Raw genomic sequence first — 25,386 nt, 5'->3', positions numbered from 1 at the left:
TTTTTTTTTTCTCATTCTGATGATGTAAATCAGGATGAGAATGACAACACCATGAAAGAGACCAAGTCATCCGATCCATCCTTAGAAGATGAAGATGATGATGATGACAAGCTGGTGGTAGAGGATTACCATAGCGATGATGAGGCCAGCAAATGTGATGATGATGACAGTAAGGAGAAGGAAGATGAACCTCATGTTACCAAAGTGAGTTAAAGGGGAAAATCATGGATTTGAAACATTGTCAAATTACCAGTTACTGTGAAAGATGTGACAGAGGGCTGACACCCTTCTGCACCCCAAATCTGCTTCTTGGTGAGTTATGTAGTTTGAAACAGATGTAATGTACAGCATTATTCCAAAGAAATTAACATATTAAATGTTGACAGTGTGTTATTCCATGTATGCTTATTAAACATATAATGAATTTGTTCAAATATTGAAATAACTTGTGCTTATTTTTTTTATCATTCAATAGATTTACTACTGTAGTCGTACCCATTCTCAACTGAGTCAGTTTGTACATGAGATACAGAAGAGTCCATATAGTGAGACTACAAGAGTCGTGGCATTGGGATCAAGACAGGTGGGATCATTAATTTTACAGGCAACTTTCTTTCATGAATATGAAGATATAACTTCATATCATTTATCGCCGCCATTTATCAGCAAGAACTCAAAATCTTACAATAATGTATGTCTTTAAGATTGAATGTTACAAAGGTTTGTGCATGCAGCATTTAGAGCACATTTTGACACAACCCATTACACATAGAATGCAAGCAACCACGCATTTCTAATGAAAGTTTGCCAGGTGCATAGAAAAATTATTCTGAGGAACATTAAATGGCCTCCATGAGTGACACACAAACACGGCAGAGTGTGATTTTACCACATTGACATTTGCTGTCATTACATGAAAGTGGCTGTACAAATTTTAATAAAGGAATTTAAATCCATAATGTTTTCTATTTCTTATTTACAGAATTTATGTATCAATGAGACAGTTAAGAAGTTGAAATCCTTGAGTTTGGTCAATGACAGATGCCTGGAAATGCAGAAGAATAAGAAAGGCAAGTAATTATACAGGCTCTATCAAAATGTTTGGATACTCAATAATTTCCAGTGATTTTGGATAAGTTTAAGACTGCCCACTAAAACACATACATGATACATAAACATCAAATGACATCAAACTTTTTTACCAAGTAACAAAGTTGATATTGATGAAAGTGTTGGACGGCTAATGCAGCTGACTGATGTCATTTGATAGCCCTTCCTTAAAAGAAAAAGAGTAGATCAGAACATCATCTTCATTCATTAGTGGACGGTATGGAGGTAGCATCAGAATTATGCTAGCTCAAACTCTTCTGCATTTCATCAGTTGTTGAATCTCTGATAGTTGTAGGCCAATATCATTTGTGATGGTGTCAGGGTATTGAAGTGGCCTTCTGCCTCTATTTAGTTTCCCATTAGGAGGGGTCCAGAAAATCAGTCGGGAGACAGGCTGGCCAATTGTGTGAATGTAGGGACCAGCAAAACATGAGCGACATTGTCTGATTAGTGATGACACAATGAGGATGCTGCCAACACAGATCAAAACAACAAAATGTAATAAAGCAAAAAGGTGGAAACATTAACAATGTAAAACAAGAAAAAGTCTGTGATTGATTGTTTCCCCTGAAATGTTATTTTGTTTGCTCAAAAATAAAATACATGTACACAAATCAGATTTTTATAAAAGTGTTTGTTTAAATTGTAAGTGAAAGTGTTTTAGTGAATTTGCAGTTATAGTGCTCAGGCATGTTGTTTCAACCTGCACAATATATGCCAAAGATCCTGGTGCTACATTATTTTGTCTTGCAGGTAAATCCAATATGCAAGAATAGTTTTTCTGTTGAATTAGACATGGGGAAGGAATTTGAGATCCTTATTCTCATTTATAAATTCCTTTGATGGTTGTTTTACAGAGCCAAAGAAAGATCAACTACAAAAGAAAGCCAAGAAGCAAAAGATACCATCAACAGGATGTCCCTACTATAATCAGAATAACATGGACATGTACAAGGACAGCATGGCAGCTCAAATACATGATATGGAACAGTTGCTTACACGGGGCAAAGAACTCAAGGCTTGCCCTTATTACAGCACAAGATATGCAATACCAGGAGCACAGGTAAGAGATTGGAATATTCCATCAAAATTTCAATTCCAGTTCAACTTATGTTTAATCCAGCCGGAAATGTTTACTCATTTTATGTTAAATTCAAGTTGAAAATTGTTGAAGTTAATGAAGTCCGATTGAATTTTACACCATTTTGTTTCAAATGAAGAAAAAAAGCAAAAATCTGCCACACCATTTCCACTTTCTATGGTTGAAAATATATTCAACAACTCTTCCTATACCTTTGTACAGGAGCCAACCGTTGTTAAACCGTGATGAACCCACACTTTTACTGTAAGCGTATACGCTGAACGCGAAGCGAGACTACGCGTTCTGCCAAGGCGCGTAAAATTCGCCATGCCTGGAACCGTTGTGCGTATGCCAGCTTACAAGTTGAATTCAGTATTTTTCAGGTAGCGGCTAAACATTGCCGTTTTATTCTGTAGTTTTATTGCTGATATCAAAAGAGAAATCATTGAAGTTTTTGTAAGGCTGAGTGGCAATGATTAACTGACATTCCTCGTAAAATAATCGTGAATTATACGATATTTAGCTTCTTTTCGTTGTTGAAAGGGATTCAATCATGTACTCGCGTCCGGCGCGTCTCGTGGTTTACTTCGGCTCGGGCTCACGAAGTAACGGTGATGAACAACGGTGAAACATGATTGAATCCCTAATTTAGTCTTTGTCTTATCATGCTTTGTAATTTGTCACTGATACTTATATTTTCAAAGTCTTCCTTAGTGGGGTGGATTTCAAATGGAGCTCATAGCTGCCCTGTGGCTTATAAACCAAATGACTTGCTTAGCACGTGAGTGAAAAAACATTATATAGAAATGGATGTAATTTTTGCCATACATTTGCTATGCAGAACTTTAAAAAAGGGTGCACCTATGTGTTATCTTAGGCCAGGGGAGTTGATTTTAATGGGGTTTGTCAACATTAAACTTATTCTTCTTCAGTATGTCACATATTTAGTCTTTGTCTTATCATGCTTTGTAATTTGTCACTGATACAGGTAGTTGTTCTGCCATATAACACCTTGCTTCATAAATCTACCAGAGAGGCATGTGGGATACATCTAGAAGGCAATGTCGTTATCATAGATGAAGCACATAATTTGGTGGAAACTATATCCAATGTATATAGTGTGGAGGTCAATGGTGCACAGGTAAAGTCATACCGTAACATGTTAATAAATCTACTACCAGATAGGCTTATGGGATACATCTAGAAGGCAATGTTGTTATCATCATGAAGCACACAATTTGGTGGAAACAAATAATAGATGCCAAATACAAAAATCTTTTTACTGTCTTAATATGGGACAACAATATTGAAAGGTACTCTCATCAGTTAAATATCAGTTTTATTGACATATGGAAAAGTTTTCCTATGAAAGTCTCTTTAAATAAATTATACTCAACTCCAGTGTGTGCACGCTGTGTGTACAGAGGCGTTCGAGGTCAATGCACAATGCATACGTTACCACACAACACACTAAGCAGGGCTGTACGGAAGAGGGTATGGTTTTTCCTACGGTACGACGGCATTTTGTAACCAATCAGATTCCTTTTTAGAGAGGAGAATCTGGCAAAGCATTTCTAGGAAATACCGTTTGAGCCAAGTCAATCGGACTGACTATTATCTAGTGAGGACCGTCTATAGCACGCTACTTTAAGGACACGGGGGTGCATGTCAGTGTATTTCGCCATAAATCGAGTGAGATTTTGAGAATACCTCACGGTGTTTAGTGCTCCTGTACGACAAGGTCTTTCATCAGATTTCCTAGAAAATCGGGGAAAGTAAAGTTTAATATATACATGAGACAATTAAGAGTGAGCCAAAAAATAAAAGACTTTCCCTTTATAATAATTGAAAAAAAAAAAAAAAAAAGACAATTTTCTCCCATTGCTTAACTGTGGGACCCCTTTTATTTGAGCAAAAGAGACTAATTTTCCATATGATTGCAATATTGAGGCAGTCAACTCATCACTCTATGTTTCCATCTGTTAATTTGTACAATACATGTGAATCTCAACTTGTTACTAATGTTTATGTCATTTGAGAATGTGAAAAGTTCAGATGCCAAAGCCGGTATCTATTTTTCTCAATTTTAGATAAAGCAAGAAAATATGTACTACTTATGATCATAGTTTCAAGACTTAAAGGAGGATGTTGTGATCCTAGCATCCTCTTTTTATGACATTTTTCAGTAGATATTCATGAAAAAAGCTTATTCCCAAAATTTCAGTTGATTCCAATTTTGCGTTTGCGAGTTATGCATGATTATGTGTATTTAATTAAACTATACACTGCTCCATAGGCCACTGTTGTAATTTCGTAATTCAAATTTCACGATATCTTCGCTAAACAAATTAATCTGCAAGAAATTTTTAGTACATAAACATTATGTAGCCAGAGGTTTCCAGTGGTATAAAAATCTCAACTTTTTTTGAGAAAAGTGGGGAGATGAGTCTGTGGATCATGAAATGCCCTTTTAATCATGGAATTTATAAATTAGGGTGTCAATTAAAAGCTAGCCACTCAAACTTTAGACTGAGATTGACCAACCTTTGCCTCCATTCTTCATATAATGTACTGCAACTGCATATGTATTACATTAATAGGAATATGTAATTTACTTTTTTTACAGCTCTGTCGTGCTCACTCTCAACTAAGCCAGTATATGGAAAAATACAGGTACGGCAAACTCCATTAGGATAGGTAGTCAAGAGCTTTATTAAAAAAATATATGGAGCATCACACTAAAAGTTCAATTTGATTAGTGGTATACTTTATTTTAATACAAAGGTGCAAAAAATTTAAAAAGTTGAAAGTTGTGGATCTCAAACAATAGCATTGCAAGGTTCATATGACCCTCTAACAACCTTGAAATTGTAATTGTGTTTTTTCTGTAGTGTGCATCAGTTGTTTTATACTAATATGCTTATTATGGTACTAGAGAACGGCAGCATTTCTTGCATTAGCCACTTGTTGCACTTTGCACTTGCTTGTGGAATATACTGCAAGCCCAAGCATGTACCACAATATACTGCCAAAGCCCCATGGTTCAGCTATGGTGCGGTAACCGCTCTTTTACTTTCATGTACCTATACTGCCAAAGCCCCATGGTTCAGCTATGGTGCGGTAACCGTACTTTAAAAACTTGTTGCACTTGCTTAACTCTAGCCATTTTTTTACTTTAGCCTTGCTTAACTCTAGCCATGTTTTACTTTAGCCACTTGTTGCACTTTGCACTTGGTTGTGGAATATACTGCAAGCCCAAGTATGTACCACTTGTTGCACTTTGCACATGGTTGTGGAATATACTGTGTACCACAATATACTGCCAAAGCCCCATGGTTCAGCTATGGTGCGGTAACCGCTCTAGTTTACTTTCATGTACCTATACTGCCAAAGCCCCATGGTTCAGCTATGGTGCGGTAACCGTGCTTTTAAAGCCCCATGGTTCAGCTATGGTGCAGTAACCGTACTTTAAAAACTTGTTGCAACTTGGTTGTGCAAGAGCTATATACTGCAAGCCCAATACTGCAGTCAGAGCTATTTATAGACTGTCATCTCAGTAATACTGCAAGCCCAATACTGCAGTCAGAGCTATTTATAGACAATCATCTCAGTGGACAGGTCCAAGCTTGATGAAGCTACACACTGACACAGCACGGACACACTGACACAGCACATTACAGATCTGGCGTTATTAGTAGTATGATTAGGCAAAATGTGGAATGTGGTTTTTGTGTGACTCAAGTCAAAATAAACTTGTAAGCTTGGGATTCTCAAAATACTTGAAACCTATATTCATATACACATAAGGCTTACGACAGGGCTGTGTGCTATCACCAAACCTATATATTTAACATCTACTCTGAAGACATAATGAGAACAGCTTTGGAGGGGTTTGAAGGTGGAGTGAAGTTTGGCGGTACAAGAATTACTAACCTGAGGTACGCTGATGATACCACTCTTATTTGTAGCAGCAGAGTAGAGCTGATTGATCTTTTGATGAAGCGCATCAAAGAGGCCAGCGAAGAAAAACACTTTCTCCTGAACACAAAGAAGACAAAAATTATGGTTGTAGACAGAGAGCGGAAAAGTGATGAGTTTGTGATAGATGGACAGCAGATTGAGGAGGTGAAGCAATTTGAATATCTGGGTTCAATGATTAACAACAGTGGTGAAAGCACAACTGAAATTAAGAGAAGACTGGCTATTGCAAGGACAACTGTGCAGGGCATGCATGTCAAGCATATGGAAAAGCAGAGGCCTATCCAATCCATTGACCTCAAGGTACACCTACTTCATGCAACTGTGTTTTCCATTGCCACTTATGGATGCAAGTCTTGGGCTATGACCAAGAATGATAGGAAAAGAGTAGATGCTTTTGAGATGTGGTGTTAGAGGAGGCTTCTATGAGTGACATGGAAAGACAGCAGAACAAATTCCTGGATCCTCGACAAGATTGGTACAAGTCTAACCATCAGAAGTGGCATAATGGAGAGAAAGCTGAAGTACTTTGGCCATATTGTCAGGAAACATGGAGGAGTAGAAAAACAGATTTTGCAAGGGGGCATCGAGTGAGATGGTGTACTCTTGTGAAGACCACAGCAGCGCTACACAGCGCCACCTGACACAGAGAGAGAGGAGGCAAAAAAAGGATTAGTCTCAGAGACCTTTTTAGATGTCAAAAAATGTAAAAGAAATGACAATGTGGCAGTGAAGTGGCAAAAAACAGAAGTGGGCTAAAAAGGCAATTAAAAAGAAATCTTGCGTAGTGCATAACTTTTTTGTCGCAAATAAAAAAAAATGTAAAGCACACAGCTTTCTGACCAAATATTCATGAGACAAACCTTTTTTTTTTTTAACCAGACAATTTAAAGTGTCAATTACCAATAACACAATACTGCCAAGTAATGATTTCAAAATTGTTTGTTTACAAAAAAATTGAGAACAAAATTAAATTGGCCAATTTCTCTGAGACAAACATGCACCAGAGCATCATGTATCACATTTTTTGCATCTGAACTGTTCACATATTTGTTACTTCTCAGGAGTCGACTAAAAGCCAAGAACCTGATGTACATCAAGCAGATCGTACAAGTCCTAGCATCTTGGATAAGATGTCTGGGTGGTAGGATAGGCTGTGCTCCTGATACACAGAAGACTGGCCCTGCTTCATCTAAGCTGTTCACCATCAATGACTTTCTATTTACAACTCAGATGGACAATATAAATTTGTTCAAAGTAAGTGAAAACTGTTCCCCTTAATCCTACTGGACATGTCATGTAGGCATTGACTTCCTATTCCAAAATAGCACAGCATTCAATTTTGAAGGTTAAAAAGGGCAATTTGAGAAAGGTCACATGCTATGTGGGATTTTTTTAATTGTTGCATCAATTTTTCTTTGCTATGTCTTTTTTTTCTGATGATTGCAAAAAAAAAAAATGAAAAAAAAACCCTACAGCACTCAGCAAGGTCCTTGCATTGCCTGAAAAGAGCTGGGTCATGCGATGCTATGCAACATGTTTAGCCAATAAAGTGCCGATATTTCATGCCCTCACTAAGGCTCACTTATGTATTTATACAGTCACTGCATCAGAAAACTGGTGCGAAAGAACTCGGAGAAGAGTGTAGAAAACATAAAACAAGGAATGTTAAAATGGAAAGTTATGCCATGTGGAATATTGAGATGTACTTTAGATGGAAGATGATGGAAATGTTACATCACTGAATTATATTTGTATATTTATAGTTGCAGAAATACTGTGAAAGAAGCCACATCTCAAGAAAGGTAAGTTGATGTATGTTAGCCAGGGCTGTAACTAAATGCATGTTTGAGTTGGATTTAGATTTTTAACTGTTCACTCTGGTGGTCTGAAATAAAATATGGTAGGATGATAGAGCATAATGAGTTCTGCTACTGTATAGTTTATGTTACAATATTTGCATATTTATGCATAAAAATGATGAACTAAATAGTGATAACATATTCCATCTATATTTAAATAGTTGAATGGGTTTGTAGAGAAGTACCAGCCCCCTATGGTGAAGATACAAGAACCAGAGGAGCCTCAGCAGACAGGCATGACCAGATTCCTGCAGGAAATCAGTAAAAAGACAAGTGAGAAGAAGGAAGAACCACAAGTACTGGGTAAGATGGTTAATCCAGAGGTACACAAATATTACATTTTCCTGAAAACTGGCATCAGGATAGCCTTATGCATCTTTCTTGTTTGTAATATTCATGTGACCTGGATTCTTCACAGCAAATATGGAGTTTATATTCCTTTCAAAGTTATATCATCTTTGATAGAATATTCACAAATATAACTTTGATAGTGACATTTTTAGTGAAAGTTGGAAAAATATAAAAAGTACATCTCAAATCACTTCTCAAAAGGACTGCAAGGTCAAATGAAAAGAAAATAGTGAATAGATACATTTGAACGCCAATAAAGAAGCTTAGTACAATAAGGTTGGTGAAGGGACATTCAGAGACTTTGTCTGGTGTGAGAATATTCAGGATTAAATCCAGATTCAGGTTTTTTTTTAAATGGTCCAGATTTTTACACTCTTGTTTAATTTCAATTTTGTACACAATTTCACATACTTTTATGTGTGTTTTTTTGTATAAGGATTCTTTCTCTTACCTGTGTTATGGGGATGATATGGACATACATTTTTAGAATGTCATTTGTTTGACATATTATGATGTAGCATATGGTCACCATATTCCCAATTTGATCTTCAACATAAAAAGCAAAATAAGGTGGCCAAAGCATGTTTATTTTAGTACAATTAAAAATTTAGTGAAACGTTTTGGGATCTGAGTGATTCTATCAGTTTTTCTGTACGATGCATATTTGATAATATATTGGTCTGTGACAGGGTTTGTGCTATTTTATGTGAGTAGAATGTTGTAACTACATTAACAGCCTAAATCATACAATATTTACAGTGAAAAGTAGGCAAACATCTGTTTTAGGTTTTTTTGTCTCACCTGATGTTCAAGATGAGACTTTATAGTAACCACTTTTCTGTCTGTCCGGTCATCTGTCCAGCTGTTATTTGTTGCATTTTTTTAAATACTAAAATGAACTCAGTCTATTATTTTTTGGGGGGTGTGGTATTGAACTCTGTGATATTGGTGAAGTTTGTCTTTCTTTTGTTTTGCATCATGCATAATCACAGGCATAATTATTACTAATAAATGCTACCAGCATTTTGCAGAAAAATGAGGTACTGTACCTGCTACCTGTCTATGATTGTTACTGACAAACTCATAAAATCCCTTGGGCTGGATGAAAATGATACTCATGTGTTACAGCTTCATTAGTAAGTTACAACCACCAAATAATAAGATTTCCTATGCCTTAATTTTGCAGAGAAAATTGATGATGAATACCAGGCATTTTCCTCCCCACTGCTGCACATAGAAGGGTTTTTATTAGCACTCACTAATGCAGACAAAGATGGCAGAGTTGTCATCAGCAAACAAGGTAAGCTTAAAGAGATTTTGTTGAACAAGAAGACTAAAATTCATCAAAATTCAGATTTAAAAAAATAAAAATATTTGGAGCAAGCATATAGATGTAGCAAACAAATAGCAAACAGGAATCTGATAAAGGCAAAAACTACATGATATCATAATGAGAGAAAGATAGAAGTCATTTAGAAATTATGGTTAACCTACATCAACACCTGGGGTTGCAATTTACACTTACACAATAAGTTGTATGAATTTCTGTAAATTTCATATTCCTTTCCCATTTTTTTCATGACCAGATTTCCTCAGCCAATCCAGACTGAAATTCCTGCTTCTGAACCCCGCTGTCCATTTCCAAGATGTCATCAAGGAAGCCAGAGCGGTCATCGTTGCTGGGGGAACCATGCAGCCAGTGGATGAATTCAAGCATCAACTGTTGTACTGTGCTGGAGTGCAGGAAGATCGGATTGCTGAATTTTCTTGTGGTAAGGGGGAAACCATAGATGCCATCTGCATCTCTGAGATTTTGTTATCAAGATAGTATATTTTGGTTAATTTTATCCACCATTTTAACATTAAATTTACAAATTTGTCCTGGTAAAGCCATTTTAATAGCTGCACAATTTGGAAGCCCCTCCCCCCCCCTTCTTCCTCTTCTAGTATGTCCCTGGCTTGTCCACTTGGCTAAGGACCAGATTGATTTTCAGGAAATAAATTTGTTACCCATTATTTTGTGTATGTATATGTATGTATGTGTTCAAAATGTGGCAAGAATATAATGATGTTGATTTTTTAAAGAATACTTTGCGGAGAACAATGTGATCCCATGCTGAATAAAGACTCTAAGAGAACATAGGGGAAAATAGAGATTTCTGGGTAATTTGACCATGCAACCAGTAAACTTGAAGTATGTGCTTTGTATACGTTGTACGAGAGTGCATTGTGCCAATAATACACGCTAAGTACTATGCGCACAAACCTTTGTAATGCTCAAACTTAAAGACACAGTTCTAAAGCGGCCTTTTGCTGATAAATACCAGATGTATAGTATTTGGGTCTTTATGCATGACAAACCAATAATGTTCAATTTACCATAGCATTACACATAGGGCAATTCTGAGTTGGTTCTCTTTGGGTGTAATGTCTTTGGTTTCATGACATATTTTCCTGCATGCTTATTTATTTTCAGGCCATGTGATTCCACCAGATCAATTACTGCCCATAGCACTGACTACAGGTCCATCAGGTGTTGACTTCAATTTCACATACCAGTCTAGGGACACTCCAAAGATGGTAAGTTAGGGTTCTCAGCCAGTGGGTCACAGCCCTAATGGGGTCTGAATCTCATAACATGAGGTTGCAAGACTAACCAGGTGTTAGCTTATGTAAGCCTCCACAGAGTTAACCTAGTAAGGATTTATATACAGCTTACAAATAATCCCTCAATGAAGTCTTGACAATAGGTATATTTATTGTAGGCTTACATGAAGGACAGGCCAGTACTGTGGAATAAGGTGGGATATGTGAAACAATTGTCACATGGCATGGGGTCCCGAGTGGTCTAACTTTAAAGAAATGGGTCCTGCATTTCAAAAATGTTACTAAAAATTCAATACTGGGTGGGTCATTGTGTGAAATCTGAGTGGTTTATTTTTGGCCAAGGTATTTTTCTCAAGGTGAAATATGGAGCCTAAAACAAACCCTGAATATTTCACACAATGATTGTACAACAGGTGGTTTTAAATTAGGTCTAAAAAAACAGCATTTCCCTTTTCCGACCAACCCAAAAATATGCAAATATGGTGTTCTATTTTTTTTTCATGTTGATTTTTCATATATTTGGCATAAAATTTGCAAAATGCTTTGCCTGTTTGTTATGCGTAAAACTATATAAATTATATTAATTTCAAAAACAAGCCAGACAAGCCTGCCCATCATATTGTTTACCATCATATTTTGCTGTTAGCTTGTGTTTTAGCCTTATTGTCAGTACTGCCATATCAGAAATTTGTTTTATAAAAATCAAATTGATATTTTGTTTTAAAACACTTTCAATCAATCAATCATTATTTATAAAGTGCCAAAATCATAAAACATGCTGTATTGAAACTGTACCTTCCATTCACTGATTTAACTACACATCTACAGATTTGATCAATCCAGTTGTATGTTCAATACACAATGCACAAATATATGGAGCAACGCAAAATTTCACACTCATATCTGGGTTGAGTAAAGATGCACATATATGTGGGTTATTGATGGATGTAATTGAAACAATTAATCGTTGCGTTGACCAGCATTATTGCATACTGCATACCAGACTTGTAGTACCCGTACCCTAACCCGTACTGGAGGCCCAATATCCGTACCCATACCTGTACCCATGGCTCTGGGACTCATACCCGTACTCATGGCAGGTGCCAATACTACAAGTCTGGATACGTTAATTATCAACCAAAACTGTAATCTGTTTGTCATTTCAGATGGATGAAGTAGGGCGTGTCCTTGTCAATGTATCCAATGTGGTCCCTGGTGGTGTAGTGATATTCTTCCCTTCCTATGATTATGAAAAGCTGATCTATAGTCACTGGGAGAAAACAGGTGTGATTGCAAGGTTAGGGATGAAGAAAAAAGTGTTTAGAGAACCAAGGAAAGCCAACCAGGTGGACTTCATGCTGGGACAGTATACCAGTATAATAGAGGTATGGAGATTGGGAAAGGTTGAAGGAGGGAGAGAGAGAGGGGGAAAGCAAGCGGGAGGGATGGAGGAAAGAGGGAGGGATGGATGGATAAAGATGGAGAGAAGGTGGAGGAAGCTAGGGGTAATAATATACCACCTACTTTTTGTATTGATGAATTATACAAAGTGAAAGACCAGGGCCATTCCTTATGCTGGTTTCATACTTTCCTGCCGCTTTGCCACTCTGAAAGTGATTTTGCTTCACTGCGCAGTCACACCAGAAACACTAGCGGTGACCAGCGGCAAGCTGATATATCGATCACTCCACTGCTTTGCCGAAGTGGCAGCCTTGCTGGGAGTTGAATTCAAGTCAACTCTGAGCGGTGCCGCTCTTAAGTATGAGAACAAGATTTTGGAGCGGTACTGAGCAGCAAAAATGGCTTTCAGAGTCGTTTCCGCTCCGCTTGCAGACAAGTGCAAGTGGCATGATGAAGCGTCACGCCCCTAAGCGGCAAGCTGCAGAAAGTATGAAACCAGCATATTTCTGGAAATAATAAGATAAAGTATCAACTGCTAAACAGTTGTGATGAATTAAGGCCTGTTAAAGCCTTCCCTTGATCATACGAATGGCCAGCCCCATAAAATTCTTGTTTCGTGTTTGGCCTTAATTTCCCATCTCTCAGTTTAAGGGATCTAAAATGAGCGTTTATTATTTCGACAGTATTTTTTGTGGGACATGAGAGCACCTCAGACCTATCGAATTGCATTCTGAATACTGAAGCATGTCTCTCTGATATCAAATAATTTTCATTTTTGAAAATCACAATATAATACAAATTTTATGACAAATTATAAAAATTTGATATTTTTCAAATTTTGATATATAACAGTCCTCGAAGTGAATTATATAAATCTAATGATATATTCTTAAAGTGTATGTAGCAGGGAGGAAAAGCCGACGGTCAATTGAAAATTTTGACCTTTCATATTGAAGATATGGATTTTTTTCCTAAAAAGACCTAATTTTTTTTGGTGTTTTGGGGAAAAAAATCCATATCTTCAATACAAAAGGTCAATATTTTGAATTGATCGTCGGCTTTTCATCCCACCTACATACACTTTAAGTATAAATCATCAGATTTATAAAGTTTACTTCAAGTACTGTTAAATATCAAAAATATCAATTTTAATGATTTGCCATAAAATGTGCATTAAATTGCGAATTTCAAAAAATCAAAATTATTTGATATCAGAATGACATTCTTCGTATTCAGAATGCAATTCGATATGTCTCATGTGCTCTAATGTCCCAAAATATATACTGTCCAAACGTTCATACCCCAGCCCTTAATATGTCAACAGATATTACAAGTATGTAATAAACACCTGGAATATCCCAAACCTTGAAAACTCTTGAGATATTTCTCTTACAAGTCATTTCCAAATGCCCTATGATTATGCAATTTGCCAAGCGCGGATAATAACCGTGGCAAAATTGCCTTGTCACTGCAAAAAATGTGATAACATTGCCCTCTCTAGTAATTAAAACAAAAAAACAGTTTATAGTTGGCTAGGATTCATCATTATGAGAAAGCTATTTGCATGTTATATTGCAGAAAGCCTGTTCAGGAGGAGTACAGTCTGGAGGAATGAATGGTGCTATCTTATTGTGTGTGGTTGGAGGCAAAATGAGTGAAGGAATTAACTTCTCTGATAACCTTGGCAGGTCAGTTTTATATTGTATATCTTTATAAATACTTGCACACATATAAGAATCACTATGTAATTGGAGATGCATGGTAGCATTTCTAGATCCAAAACAGCATCAACATTATTACAGCCATTGCACGCATGAAGAGCCTTTGCTAGTGAAAGCTTAAACAAAAGGGTGTCCTTAATTGTTTTTGGTGACTGAACCTCTAAGTCGTGATGTCTGAATTTCATATAATTTCTATGCAAAATCCTGCTCAAGTTTTCATGACCAAAAATAGAAGGGGGTCCTAAAATCAGTACAAATTACTCAATCTCTCAAACTCGTTGTTGAACCCCTCTCTCATCCCTAAAACATAAATTGTGTGAAATGTTGAAAATTCCAACCCAAAAGGTCAACTTTGGCTGATATTTTAACTAATCTTTACAAACATAATTGGATGTTTTAAACCCCTTCCCCCTAACGAACAGACTTTCATTTATATGACGTCATCAAACATTTGGTTTTCTCCCTTAACATGAATGTTGCAATCAGTAACATATTACAGCTTCCCAATGACTTGCTACAGTTGCATAGTGGCATAGGGGGAAAGCCCTCCCCCAATTGATCTTAAATTTAAGAAAATTCCATAGGAAAATGTTCGAAAAATGGCTAGTGCCCCCAATTAGACCTGGTGCCCCCCATTATGCCATGATGAACCATGCTATGCTACTGTCTTGTTTAACTCTATCAATCATAATTTCTGTATTCAATATAATAGGTGCATTGTGATGGTTGGTTTGCCATTTGCTAATATCAAGTCACCTGAGCTGAAAGAAAAGATGGACTACCTCAATGCCACTATGGTAAGATGGAGCACTTAAAAACTTTGCAGTTTAAAAAATTATCTCAAAACTGCTTTTTTTTTAGATACACCAATAGGTCATCCAAGCAACAATATATTCAGTCAGGTCATTGGTATACAAATATTGACTGCCTATGAGTGGGATAGTAAAAATATACCATAAGGTCAAATTTTGACTTTTCTATTGTGGAACTGTGCCCATCATCCATATTATGTAACACTGTATAAGGAAATTACTGTCAACAACGTACATATGTAGCCCTAAGTTTGTCTTGTATGAATTTTCTAAAGTTAATTACCAATATTTCTTCTTTAATATTATCATTTTTACCAGCCATCCAGTAATGGTAAAACTCCGGGACAAATCCACTATGAAAATCTGTGTATGAAAGCAGTCAACCAGTCCATTGGTAAGTAATGATCAGGAGTAATGGCAGGGCATGGGTTATACCTCCTCAGTCAAAACAAGAAATCAAAATTATCACTTTGAAATCCCAATTTCAGGCAAATTTTAGATTCACCCTACCTGCAATTTTCAGTGATTTTTTTTCTTTTGACACATCAAAAATATTTCCTATTAGTATTACACATGCAAGAAATTTGTCATGGTTTTCCGATTTGTATTTAATTTTTGATGCTACTCACTCCTCGCCCCAAGCCAGGTGATGTGCAATTCTTAAACAGCTATAATATTTAATTTTGGCAATTTGATTTGCTTATCTCGCAATAGGTTTGCACATACTATGTATGATGCTACACGCAAGAATACACACTCGCACAGCAGTAATCACACCAATGTGGAATCGCCAACATTAAGCACAGGAGTGAACTTGATAAAGATGGTCACAAAAGTTGATGTAAATTAGATCCAAACATAATTTCAGGGTTGATCTGTTTAGAATGACAATAAAAAGTATGATCTCAAGTCAAATTACCATAAAATGATGACTGAAGTTGACAATGGAATCCATTATAAGTAAAAATCATAACATGTCACCTGTGTTTTCAATGTATAGGTCGTGCAATTCGACACAAAGGTGACTACGCCACTATTCTCCTACTAGACTCTCGCTATGCTAGATCATCTATACAGAGTAAACTTCCTGGCTGGATTGCACGGAGACTACAGACCATACAGAAGTTTGGGCCAGCATTTGGTGCTATCAGGAAGGTGAGATCATTATACTTTGAGGGCAGCAGACTAATTCAAATATTTGCCTCGTTTAATATGCTGTATATCAGCCATGTTATTATACTTTGTTCAGTTCATAAGACTCATAGCATCGTGGATTGATATCAAATCATTAGAATGGTTGTGCACTCAATTTGGCGCGGTACTTACTACAGTCTGTCTAGTACCGACGCGGACGCAAAAAGTGTGCCGACTTTGAAGGCACGCATACCTGCAGCAGAGACGCAGCACTACGCGCTGTTTACGTGCGTGTTGTCACTTTGTACTTCAGAGTGAACAAACTGTAGTTGTGCTTTTCATAATGGGTGACTGGTGTTTTACTTTATTAATGTGCGCAGTAACAAAAACCAAATCATTTTTGCCAATAATAAGCCGAACAAAGATTATTTGTAGATACTGCTGTTATTAGACTTTGTGAGCAGACTGATTCAAAACACTTGCCTCCTAAGGCACAAACTATTTTTGCAATTTGTTCGCGGATACTGCATTTTATTTTTACTTTGGAGGGGCAGAATTGTGCATGTATGTTGATTCGGTGTGTGCAGTTTTAGAGGTCATCCAGGTCACACAATATGCACTAAAATTAGGAAATAATGACATTTTACACAAGGAAATAGCCACAATTCAATTTTGACTTATTCTCCATTATATTTCAGTGCCAAGTATGCTATTAATAATATGTACAGTTTCTATTTCATATAATAAGTATGGAATCATACAGTCAATTTGACAAAGTTGCTGTATTGAATTGCATGTTTCGCTCATATTAACCGTCAAGTCCAATTCATTTGCATTTGATAAATAAGCATTAAAATCGGTAATAAATATCTCCGAAGATGACTTCAATTTACTGATCAAGTAAGCACCAACTGACTCAAATTAATTTATGCAAATCCTCTGTTGCAATCCAACCCCAAAATCAAATTGTGACTTTTCCATAGTGTAAACAGGGCTTTGATTTTAAAGAGTGCTACACAGAGGCATAAAACCACAAGTGTACCAAAGTAGTGTACCTCCTGCCCTTGCCTGGCAAAGGCCCAACATCCAATATCATTATCTCCCAACTATGAGCCTTATAAAGGTTTTGTAGCTCCTAATGCATCAAATGCTCTCACCAACTGTGCTTTCAAGGAAGTACCATTCCACACCAAATGGGCCCTGCCTCATGATCTTATAGATTTGGCTAATTTCTGGATATCTTTGTGAAACTTTCCACACCATCTTGCATATAGTCCAATATATGGATGGCATCCTATGTTCAATAAGTGTTTTGTGTATCTGTATACTGATTATTTCTCCCTAGTATCCCTTGGACTTCAATTATAGTATATCAATAACTACTTTTTATTATGTTTTGTTTTTCAGTTCTTCGTGGAAAGGAGGCCGACGTCTTCCAAGGCAGATACATCATGACAAGACAACCAGATGTTTCTCCATTAGTACAGTACTAAAACAACAGCACATCTGTTATAGAGGACTCGATGGTTTCAAAAGTTTGGAATAGAGATGAGTTTAAGGTGGTAGTACACCCCCTGGTCAATTTTGTGACTAATTTTGCATTTTTCTTAAAACTACACACTGGTAACAAAAGTTATGTATTTTATAGGGGCAAGGAATCCAATTACTTCATTGATATTTCAGTGATTCATTATATAATGTTAAGAAATGAGGTACATTCTAGCTTTACCTCTTTTCTTATCAAAAATAACATACTGCTTGTCTTGAGTCACTGAAATGCCATTGTAGTAACTGGATTCCTTGCCCCTATAATATACATAACTTTTGTTACCAGTGCGTTATTATTTTTTTGGAGAAAAATGCAAAAATACTTCACAAATTTATCAAGGGGTGTAGTACCACCTTAACACTTTTAACCAATACCTGGGCAATGAGTATTTGGCTTCCGGTGGATATGTTCTTGAATCAGGACTATATAGAGACAAGAAATCAACAGAAATTGGAGGAGTAATCTCTGCCCTAGATCAAATCTATTGTTTTCAAGAGACAGGTTTTGTGCATTCAAAATTCAGTGTGGAACTGAAATAGCTATTGATATCTGCTCTGAATAGGCAATAACACAATCTTACCTAATGTTCACAATCTGTTATTTTTTCTAAATTATAAATTAAGATGGCAACTCATTCTTTCAGAGGATAACACTGATTTATGCCTCAGCATGTCAAAATCAAAATATGGCTGAATAAAAAGGGAGTAGTTTAAAAAAACGGAAGTAATTGGCTTGGCGTTCTTCAAACGTGATGCGGCACATCCAAAGGGGGGACTTAGGCGGCAAAGTGCTTTTCAAGATATAGATTAAAATAGACAAAAATAAGGAAAATAATAGGTTGGGATGCTTTTTCACTTAGAAAGTATGAATGCCTTGATCAATTTTAGCAAATGAGGTGTCATTTTAAAGCTTGCAAAATGCTTTCAAAGCAGCAATACTGAACTCAAAATTGACTACACCCCAAGTCCCCCTTTTCATGTGCTACATCACAAATAGATACGCCTTTCCATATATAAAACTTTACTTCGCCAAAGAATCACGCTTTCATTTGATGTGTGTAAAATGTAGGTGGGGATTATTGTTATTGGATTATAAAGGCGTAATGTTGTCACTTTTAGAAATACATTTCACTATTAAAACGGATTGAGTATGTAGGCGTGCAATTACAATAGCACACCTTAAATCGCCTGTCTGAGTGCGATTTATAGCACACCTCAATTCCTAAACTTCCCAGCGAGTGCAAACACATGACAGCCCACCTTAACATTTCCAGAAGTGCAATTTGTAGCACACCTGTTATTTTCATAACTCGCCCCCAGATTTAGTGTTCCTTGAAATACATAAATTATCACTATGGGACAATTTGGTATTGTAAAAACACAATTTTTTAAAACCTGTTTTCAGTCTCTCTTTAATAACCGCTGACTTGTTGGGCAAGAAAATAGAGCAGTTATTTGTGACAAGGAGACTGACTGAAACAGTCTTTGTGAACATTGACATTTAAAAAAAGTTTTTTAATATACAGAACCTGACAAATGTCACATTTTTTAGATGTGGCCCAAAAAAGGTTACAATTTTGTCCTCTACAGGGGATTTTTCTATGCAGTACAACCTGATAAATAACCTGTCACATAACTAGTTACTAGCCCCAGGTAATTAGCGCATCTCTGCATGTAGTCAGTTGAATGCATCTACTTTGTTGCATTGTATTTACATGACAACAAGTATCCAAATAAATATATGGACTTTGACCTGTCATTTCCTGCATTAAAATCAAACCACTTGGTACGTACTGATTCCAGATGATTTATTATAAAAAAAATTGTTTTCAATTGAGGGTGAAATACTCTTGGAACAGGATGTATTTATTAAGACCTGTAATCGAAAGCCAGTCACAATTAAGATTCATGACTTTTTTAAAGTTTGATTATCAAAATTAGTTATTACCTCAAAGGAAAACATATTGTGTCAATCATATCGTTATGAATTCGGCAGAGTGACGAATCGAGAATTTTGAGTAAATTGAGTTTTTGTATGCTTATGATTATGTTTCAGGTTGTCTTTTATTTCCACAAAAATTAATGGTAAATCTTACTCACCGGCGTAGTAATTGAAATTTTGATTTGGACGAATCGCGCCTAAGTGCGATAAATGAATTCGGCAGAGAGACGAATCGTATACTTAACTGTACAAATCAGGTTGATCTATAGCATTGTATAGCGGGAAACCCTGAATTTTCTATATTACATGTCCTATACTGATATATTTTATACCAACGTATAGCTGTAGGTATATTCTATCCAGTGATACCAAAATAAGTACAAACATTCCCCACATGATATTGCTGTGGTTTAATAATGTGAGTGCGCCCCCGTGAAATTGGACAATCCTGGAAAATCATACGCAAAATATAGGCTAATATTGTTATTTTTGCTTTAAAATCTTCGAGTTTTTGCTAAATATTACATTGATGATTATTTATAACTTTTATAGCAAGTTAAGTCTACATAGCCTTAAGACAACCAGTAATTTATACACAAAAGTCCCAAATCAAGAATGCGTGCTATGGTTTACACGTAGTTGAATGCGTATTCGACCTCTCTCTGCGCAGTGATAGAGACATTTTGGCTACAGCATAAAGCCGAATAGCTGTTAAAACGCGTTTTGAGGGATATATTGATTGTTTCAGAACATGCAAGTATTGTAAATAATTCGTGTACATTCACTTCTATAATATACATTTCAAATGAGTGCTCACGAATGTTCTAAATTTTATAAGGATCAATGGAATAGTACCAATATTTTCAAACATCGTTTACTCAGAACAGCAATTTTGCGTATTCGGCACTCTGCCGTGTTCATAACGATATATGATGTGATCAAGCAAAATCAGTCGGAAGTCGTAAATATTTAATTTTGAGATATAGCCAAATGAAGGGAATATTTCCATTTGATTTTCCTTGTTTTGGAAAGTCTTTAATTGCTCATATCTTTTGAAGTGGTTGTTCAATATCAATGGGGTTTTCTGCAAATGTCACTTTGCAAATGCTTGTTACAATCCAATAAACTGCAAATTGAATATGACTGACTTCAGACTGATTTTGCTTGATCACACCACATAATCTGGCACTACTGTCTGTTCAATTAGCTTAGATTCTTGTATTTTTAAGATATATGAAAAAATTGTGGTCAAATTCACCAAAGAAAAGTGTTAGCACAGCCTTAGACCCAACGTGATTTATACTTTTCAATTCCAAACTTCAATTTGAAACCCCTTTTCTTTTCAATTTTGGTCTTTTCCTGCGATATTTTTATAAAAAGCTGTAGAACGCCGCGTATCATAAACTTTTTTGAATCAATCCATTTAGTGCAATGGGGATTATTGTCATAATAATTAGACACGCTGAGATAGTATATATTTGACCATCCGCATCAGGAAGTATTGTCCGGCAAAATAGATATAGGCCTATATTTGCCAGTAATTCGTGTTGAAACCCCATTGTTGAATATTATATGTTATTTTATAAATATGAAGATGAACTAAGGTTTTCAGAATAGGCCCAGCTTATATAGATAAATTCCTTGCATATTTATTTATTCCTGGGAAAGAATGCAGGGGCGGATCCAGGAATTTTCATTAGAGGGGGCGCTGAGCCACCGCCGCCGCAGCTCGGCGCCCACACAAAGTCAGGCGCCAATCTGCAAAAAATAAAGGGGGCGCGCACCGGGTGCGCCCCCCTCTAAATCTGCCCCTGAAATGATGGTATTAAACAAAACTCAATTTAAATTGTATCGATGAAACCAGTAGAAATAAGAACGAAATCCGAAATTGTAATGTCATTGTTTAGGAAAAAATAATGCACGGAATAATGTTATGCATAAAAAGTAATCGCGCATTGCTCACGGAGCTTCACCTAATTTCGTGCAACAACAACCGGTGGACCATCATCACTATAGACCCTATCCAATAACCGGAACAGTATAACAATTGAAATGGCAGGACAGATTGATGGACATATTTTTTTTGATAAATTTGATAGGGTCTATGCCCTAAGTTAAGAATGGACCGCCCCACTCGATTTGTGAAAAGGTCGCGAACCCTTTTGGTGGACCCAAGTAACTGCCTAAAATTAGGCAAAATTGTAAAGAAATGGGGTTTTAAATTGAACTTGAAAAGTGTAAATCACGTTCTTTTCTTTGATGACTTTGACCAACATTTTTTATTTTTCAGATATCTTAAAAATACAAGAATCTAAGGTACCGGTAATTGAACAGACAGTAGTATTTTTCAGGCGATGCCAGAAATTAAACAATAATTGGCAGCTTTTGCTCATATACTTGTATTCAAATGTTTAAAAAATATATATCTGTCCTCAGTTTCAATATGTTCATAATCACCATATTTGGGCAACTAAAAATCATGCATCAAATACATCGAGTGTTTCAAATTAGTGGAGGGATGCTAATTAAGCTAAATACAGTGTACTAGCTACTTAACCCTTTTTGAGTGCTTTTGAAACATGACACAAACTGTATTCAAGACTTATTTTTACACAAAGAATTCATAAATTTCAGTGTTTTATTGTTATACTCTTGTATTGGACCTCATATTACAACTATGTAACTTATTCTTAAATCTTTTATATAAAATAAAACTGTTTGGTATTAAAAGCAGTTTGGTGGTTTATTCATTTGGTCTCTTCAACAGCAATGCATAATTATCTTTAATACCAGAATTTCCCCTATTACTATTCCTTTGATGAAGTTTTGCAATTTTTCACTTCAAATCAAACCCCTTGGATACACTGTTGTAGGTACTGTGGTTGATGTGACAAATGCCATCCATAGACCGTTTTCCCTTCTTCCCATAATGCACTATTCCATAGGATATGATGTAGCTCATCAACCTGATAGTTTGTGTGCAACTGATCATGGCCGTTGCAATTATTGTCTTAATATGCGATTCCATATGCAGACATATTTTGTATGGAAAATACGGCCAAATATGGGCATATGGTTTCCTTTCACAAAATATGGCTTTTACCTGCTGCTGCAATGAAAATATTGCTTTACTGTCTGATACCTTGGCCAGAAAGGTCTACAGTCAAGCTGCTGATGAAGCATGTTACAAAGTATCATTTTCACAATCTCTCTTGCAGAAGTGTAAATCTGCCACTCTCAACTCACTGAATCAGTAGTAATTGGTTACGGCTAAGTCGTGGGCTTACTTTTAAAAAATGTGTTTTTTCTGTGAAAATATGGTTTTGGAGGTATCCAACTGAAATTACCGTATCCTGATGCGAGTACACCTGAGATATCATCATTTGACATCACACCAACTTTCAATGCGCAGTAACGATGTTTCGCTAAACGATGTGTGCATCGGCGCAGATAGGCATGTCGTCGACATCTCAGGTGTACTCGCAAAGGCTGATGGGATTTATTCAAATCTATTCAAGGTCTATTCAAAAGTGTGTACTTGTTTGCATTCTGCATGTAATGCAAAGTGCCAGTAGCTCATACTATGACCTACATATACAAACCTTTGAATCCTTCAAGCTTACAGGGCACACCGTCATCATCCCTATATCTTCGTGTTAAAAATTGCCGTGGTAGTACGATAAATCCTCACGTTTTTCAACAACTACGCATGGTGATATTGAGCTATTTTGTTCGAGATAGGCCATGCGACTCAGGCTATGCATACAATTTGAGATTTTGAGAGCCGGCCACACTGTTTCTATTCTATGTTTTACGATTTTCGCATGATCATAATATGGCTGGCCGTAACCGCCACAACGTGGAGCTGCTACGCGTAGCTTTAATTTTCGCTTCGCGGAGCTAAATTGACCAATCATGTTAGATCTTTTCATTACGCGGAGCCAGTTGATGCATCATCATTCCAGAGAGAGAAAACTCTTGCCAAAATTAATGTTTACTATGTGGATTTTAAATGAATCGAATGTAAATAAACCACAAACAGTTGTACAGGATCAATACCATTGTTTGATTAGTGTATAGTCAATGTTACCTTGCATGCATGTGCCATGTGTGTGGCGTGTTTGTTTGTTTGTCTACTGTGTCAGGCCAGGATCACTGACACCCACGGTACTGATACTGTCATACTATCACGGTGATCATATTGTTGAATGTTGTTGACTTTAAAATAATCATGATGCAGTCATGTCTACAGTAGAATTCACCACGACCTTTGAAGGACTTAAACCCCATTAAAAGCTATTAAACCAAGATAACACTCAATGAAAACAGCTCAACTATGTTATATCAGATCTTCTCTGGTTAAATACACACTGCACTTGTGTCTGTTTTACCTGTGCAATGAACAATGAGCTGGTATTATAGTTTCAGTTGGGTGAATGATTATAAAGCTTAACGCAAGGTAACAATACTGTCTGGGCTTTTGTTTACTTAAATGAGACAATAGTCTGCTTATTGTTAACCAGCGTTCTTGAAAATGAGAAGCATAATGGTTTGCAGACTTAACACGGTTTAGAAATAATTTGTTCATATTTTTTGGTGTTATCTGTCGTTTACATATCCTTCCTAAAACACAAAAGTACCAATATTTCCAAACACCTAAATTAGCTAAAAATTTAGGAAATGTTACAAAACTATATTTTCTAGAATTTCAGAGAATACTTTAAATATTGACTGGTTATTTTTTACACAGTAACGTCATATAGGCAATGGCATAATACTTCTAACATACACTAGGTCACGCGTCAATGGTGAGCGCACTGAGTATTGTGTATAGGAAAACGGGCAGTACCGTAACTACAGTATGTATGGCCTACTACTAGTATATAAAGTAAATCCGAACTGGTTTGCTGAAGGTCGAATTCCATGGCCACGCCACAAGAAGATGTACAAATCAGCTCCCAGCGATACACTGCAGATCGCAGAATTGTGTGCATGGTTTACCACCACTCTGCCTAGCTATATAGTTGTGTACAATACTGTATGAGTTTCTTGTGAGTGCATGTCCATCTTAATAATAAGTCGGTTCGTACTTTTCATAAATTACTTTTTGAATCATAACTATCGTGACCGAGGATATCTTGCAACTTCGTGAAGCTCGCCTGGCAAATTCTTAATGACTAAATTCGCTTCACGTAATGAGTAAGTCGTACTTGATTGGTCAGTTTTACCTCCGAGTAATGAAAAACTCTAACATGATTGGTCAATTTGGCTCCACGGAACAAAAAGTCAGCTACGCGTAGCAGCTCCACGTTGTGGCGGTTGCGGCCTACCATATCAGTATCCCATATGATATTTCTATTGTAAGAAAATTTTATTTGTTGTCACGTAAATCACAGGTTTCGTTTAAATGTACTAACTGGAAATTAAATGTACTAATTAGTGAGGACCGGTATTTTGCTGTGGATATGTTTAACTGCAATTTGCGGGTAAAAATTTGAAATCCTGGGTAAAAATTTTGATAATATTCAACTCTTTGAGAAAATTATTTTATAAAGGAATGCTGGTAAAACCAGGTGCAATACAATGTACATTATTGACACTATCACGCTCTTTATCTTCGTCAATAATAGAATAATCGATTTCAATCGAATTGAATGCATGAGTTTGTAGTTGACTACTGAGCGACCTAAGCGATCGATTGCTAGCCAATCAGATAGAACTCCTTTTCTTATGTTCAGTGAAATACCACTCGCCTGTCGCTCACTACCACTCGCCCGTCGCTCACCAACGGAGTATTAAATTTATATTTATCGTATAGGACGTCGACGGTGTGCAGGGG

The 25,386-nt window shown here is 36.5% G+C and overlaps 1 protein-coding gene across 1 annotated transcript; it reads left to right on the top strand.

Moving 5' to 3' along the window:
- The first annotated feature begins 14 nt into the window (after positions 1-14).
- On the top strand, positions 15-17,675 carry LOC140161277 (ATP-dependent DNA helicase DDX11-like). The gene is made up of 18 exons (XM_072184749.1): positions 15-204; positions 476-583; positions 983-1,070; positions 1,968-2,173; positions 3,180-3,332; positions 4,818-4,864; positions 7,234-7,426; positions 7,936-7,974; positions 8,193-8,334; positions 9,569-9,682; positions 9,969-10,154; positions 10,859-10,962; positions 12,156-12,374; positions 13,969-14,078; positions 14,824-14,908; positions 15,242-15,317; positions 15,924-16,078; positions 17,465-17,675. Exons 1-18 carry the CDS (start codon positions 52-54, stop codon positions 17,510-17,512), a joined length of 2,226 nt encoding a protein of 741 aa, XP_072040850.1. The 5' UTR covers positions 15-51; the 3' UTR covers positions 17,513-17,675.
- The last annotated feature ends 7,711 nt before the right edge of the window (positions 17,676-25,386 follow it).

Source organism: Amphiura filiformis, chromosome 9, assembly GCF_039555335.1.
Source record: "Amphiura filiformis chromosome 9, Afil_fr2py, whole genome shotgun sequence".
In the NCBI taxonomy this organism is placed as follows: Eukaryota; Metazoa; Echinodermata; class Ophiuroidea; order Amphilepidida; family Amphiuridae; genus Amphiura; species Amphiura filiformis.
This window is presented reverse-complemented; position numbering and strand designations above follow the sequence as displayed.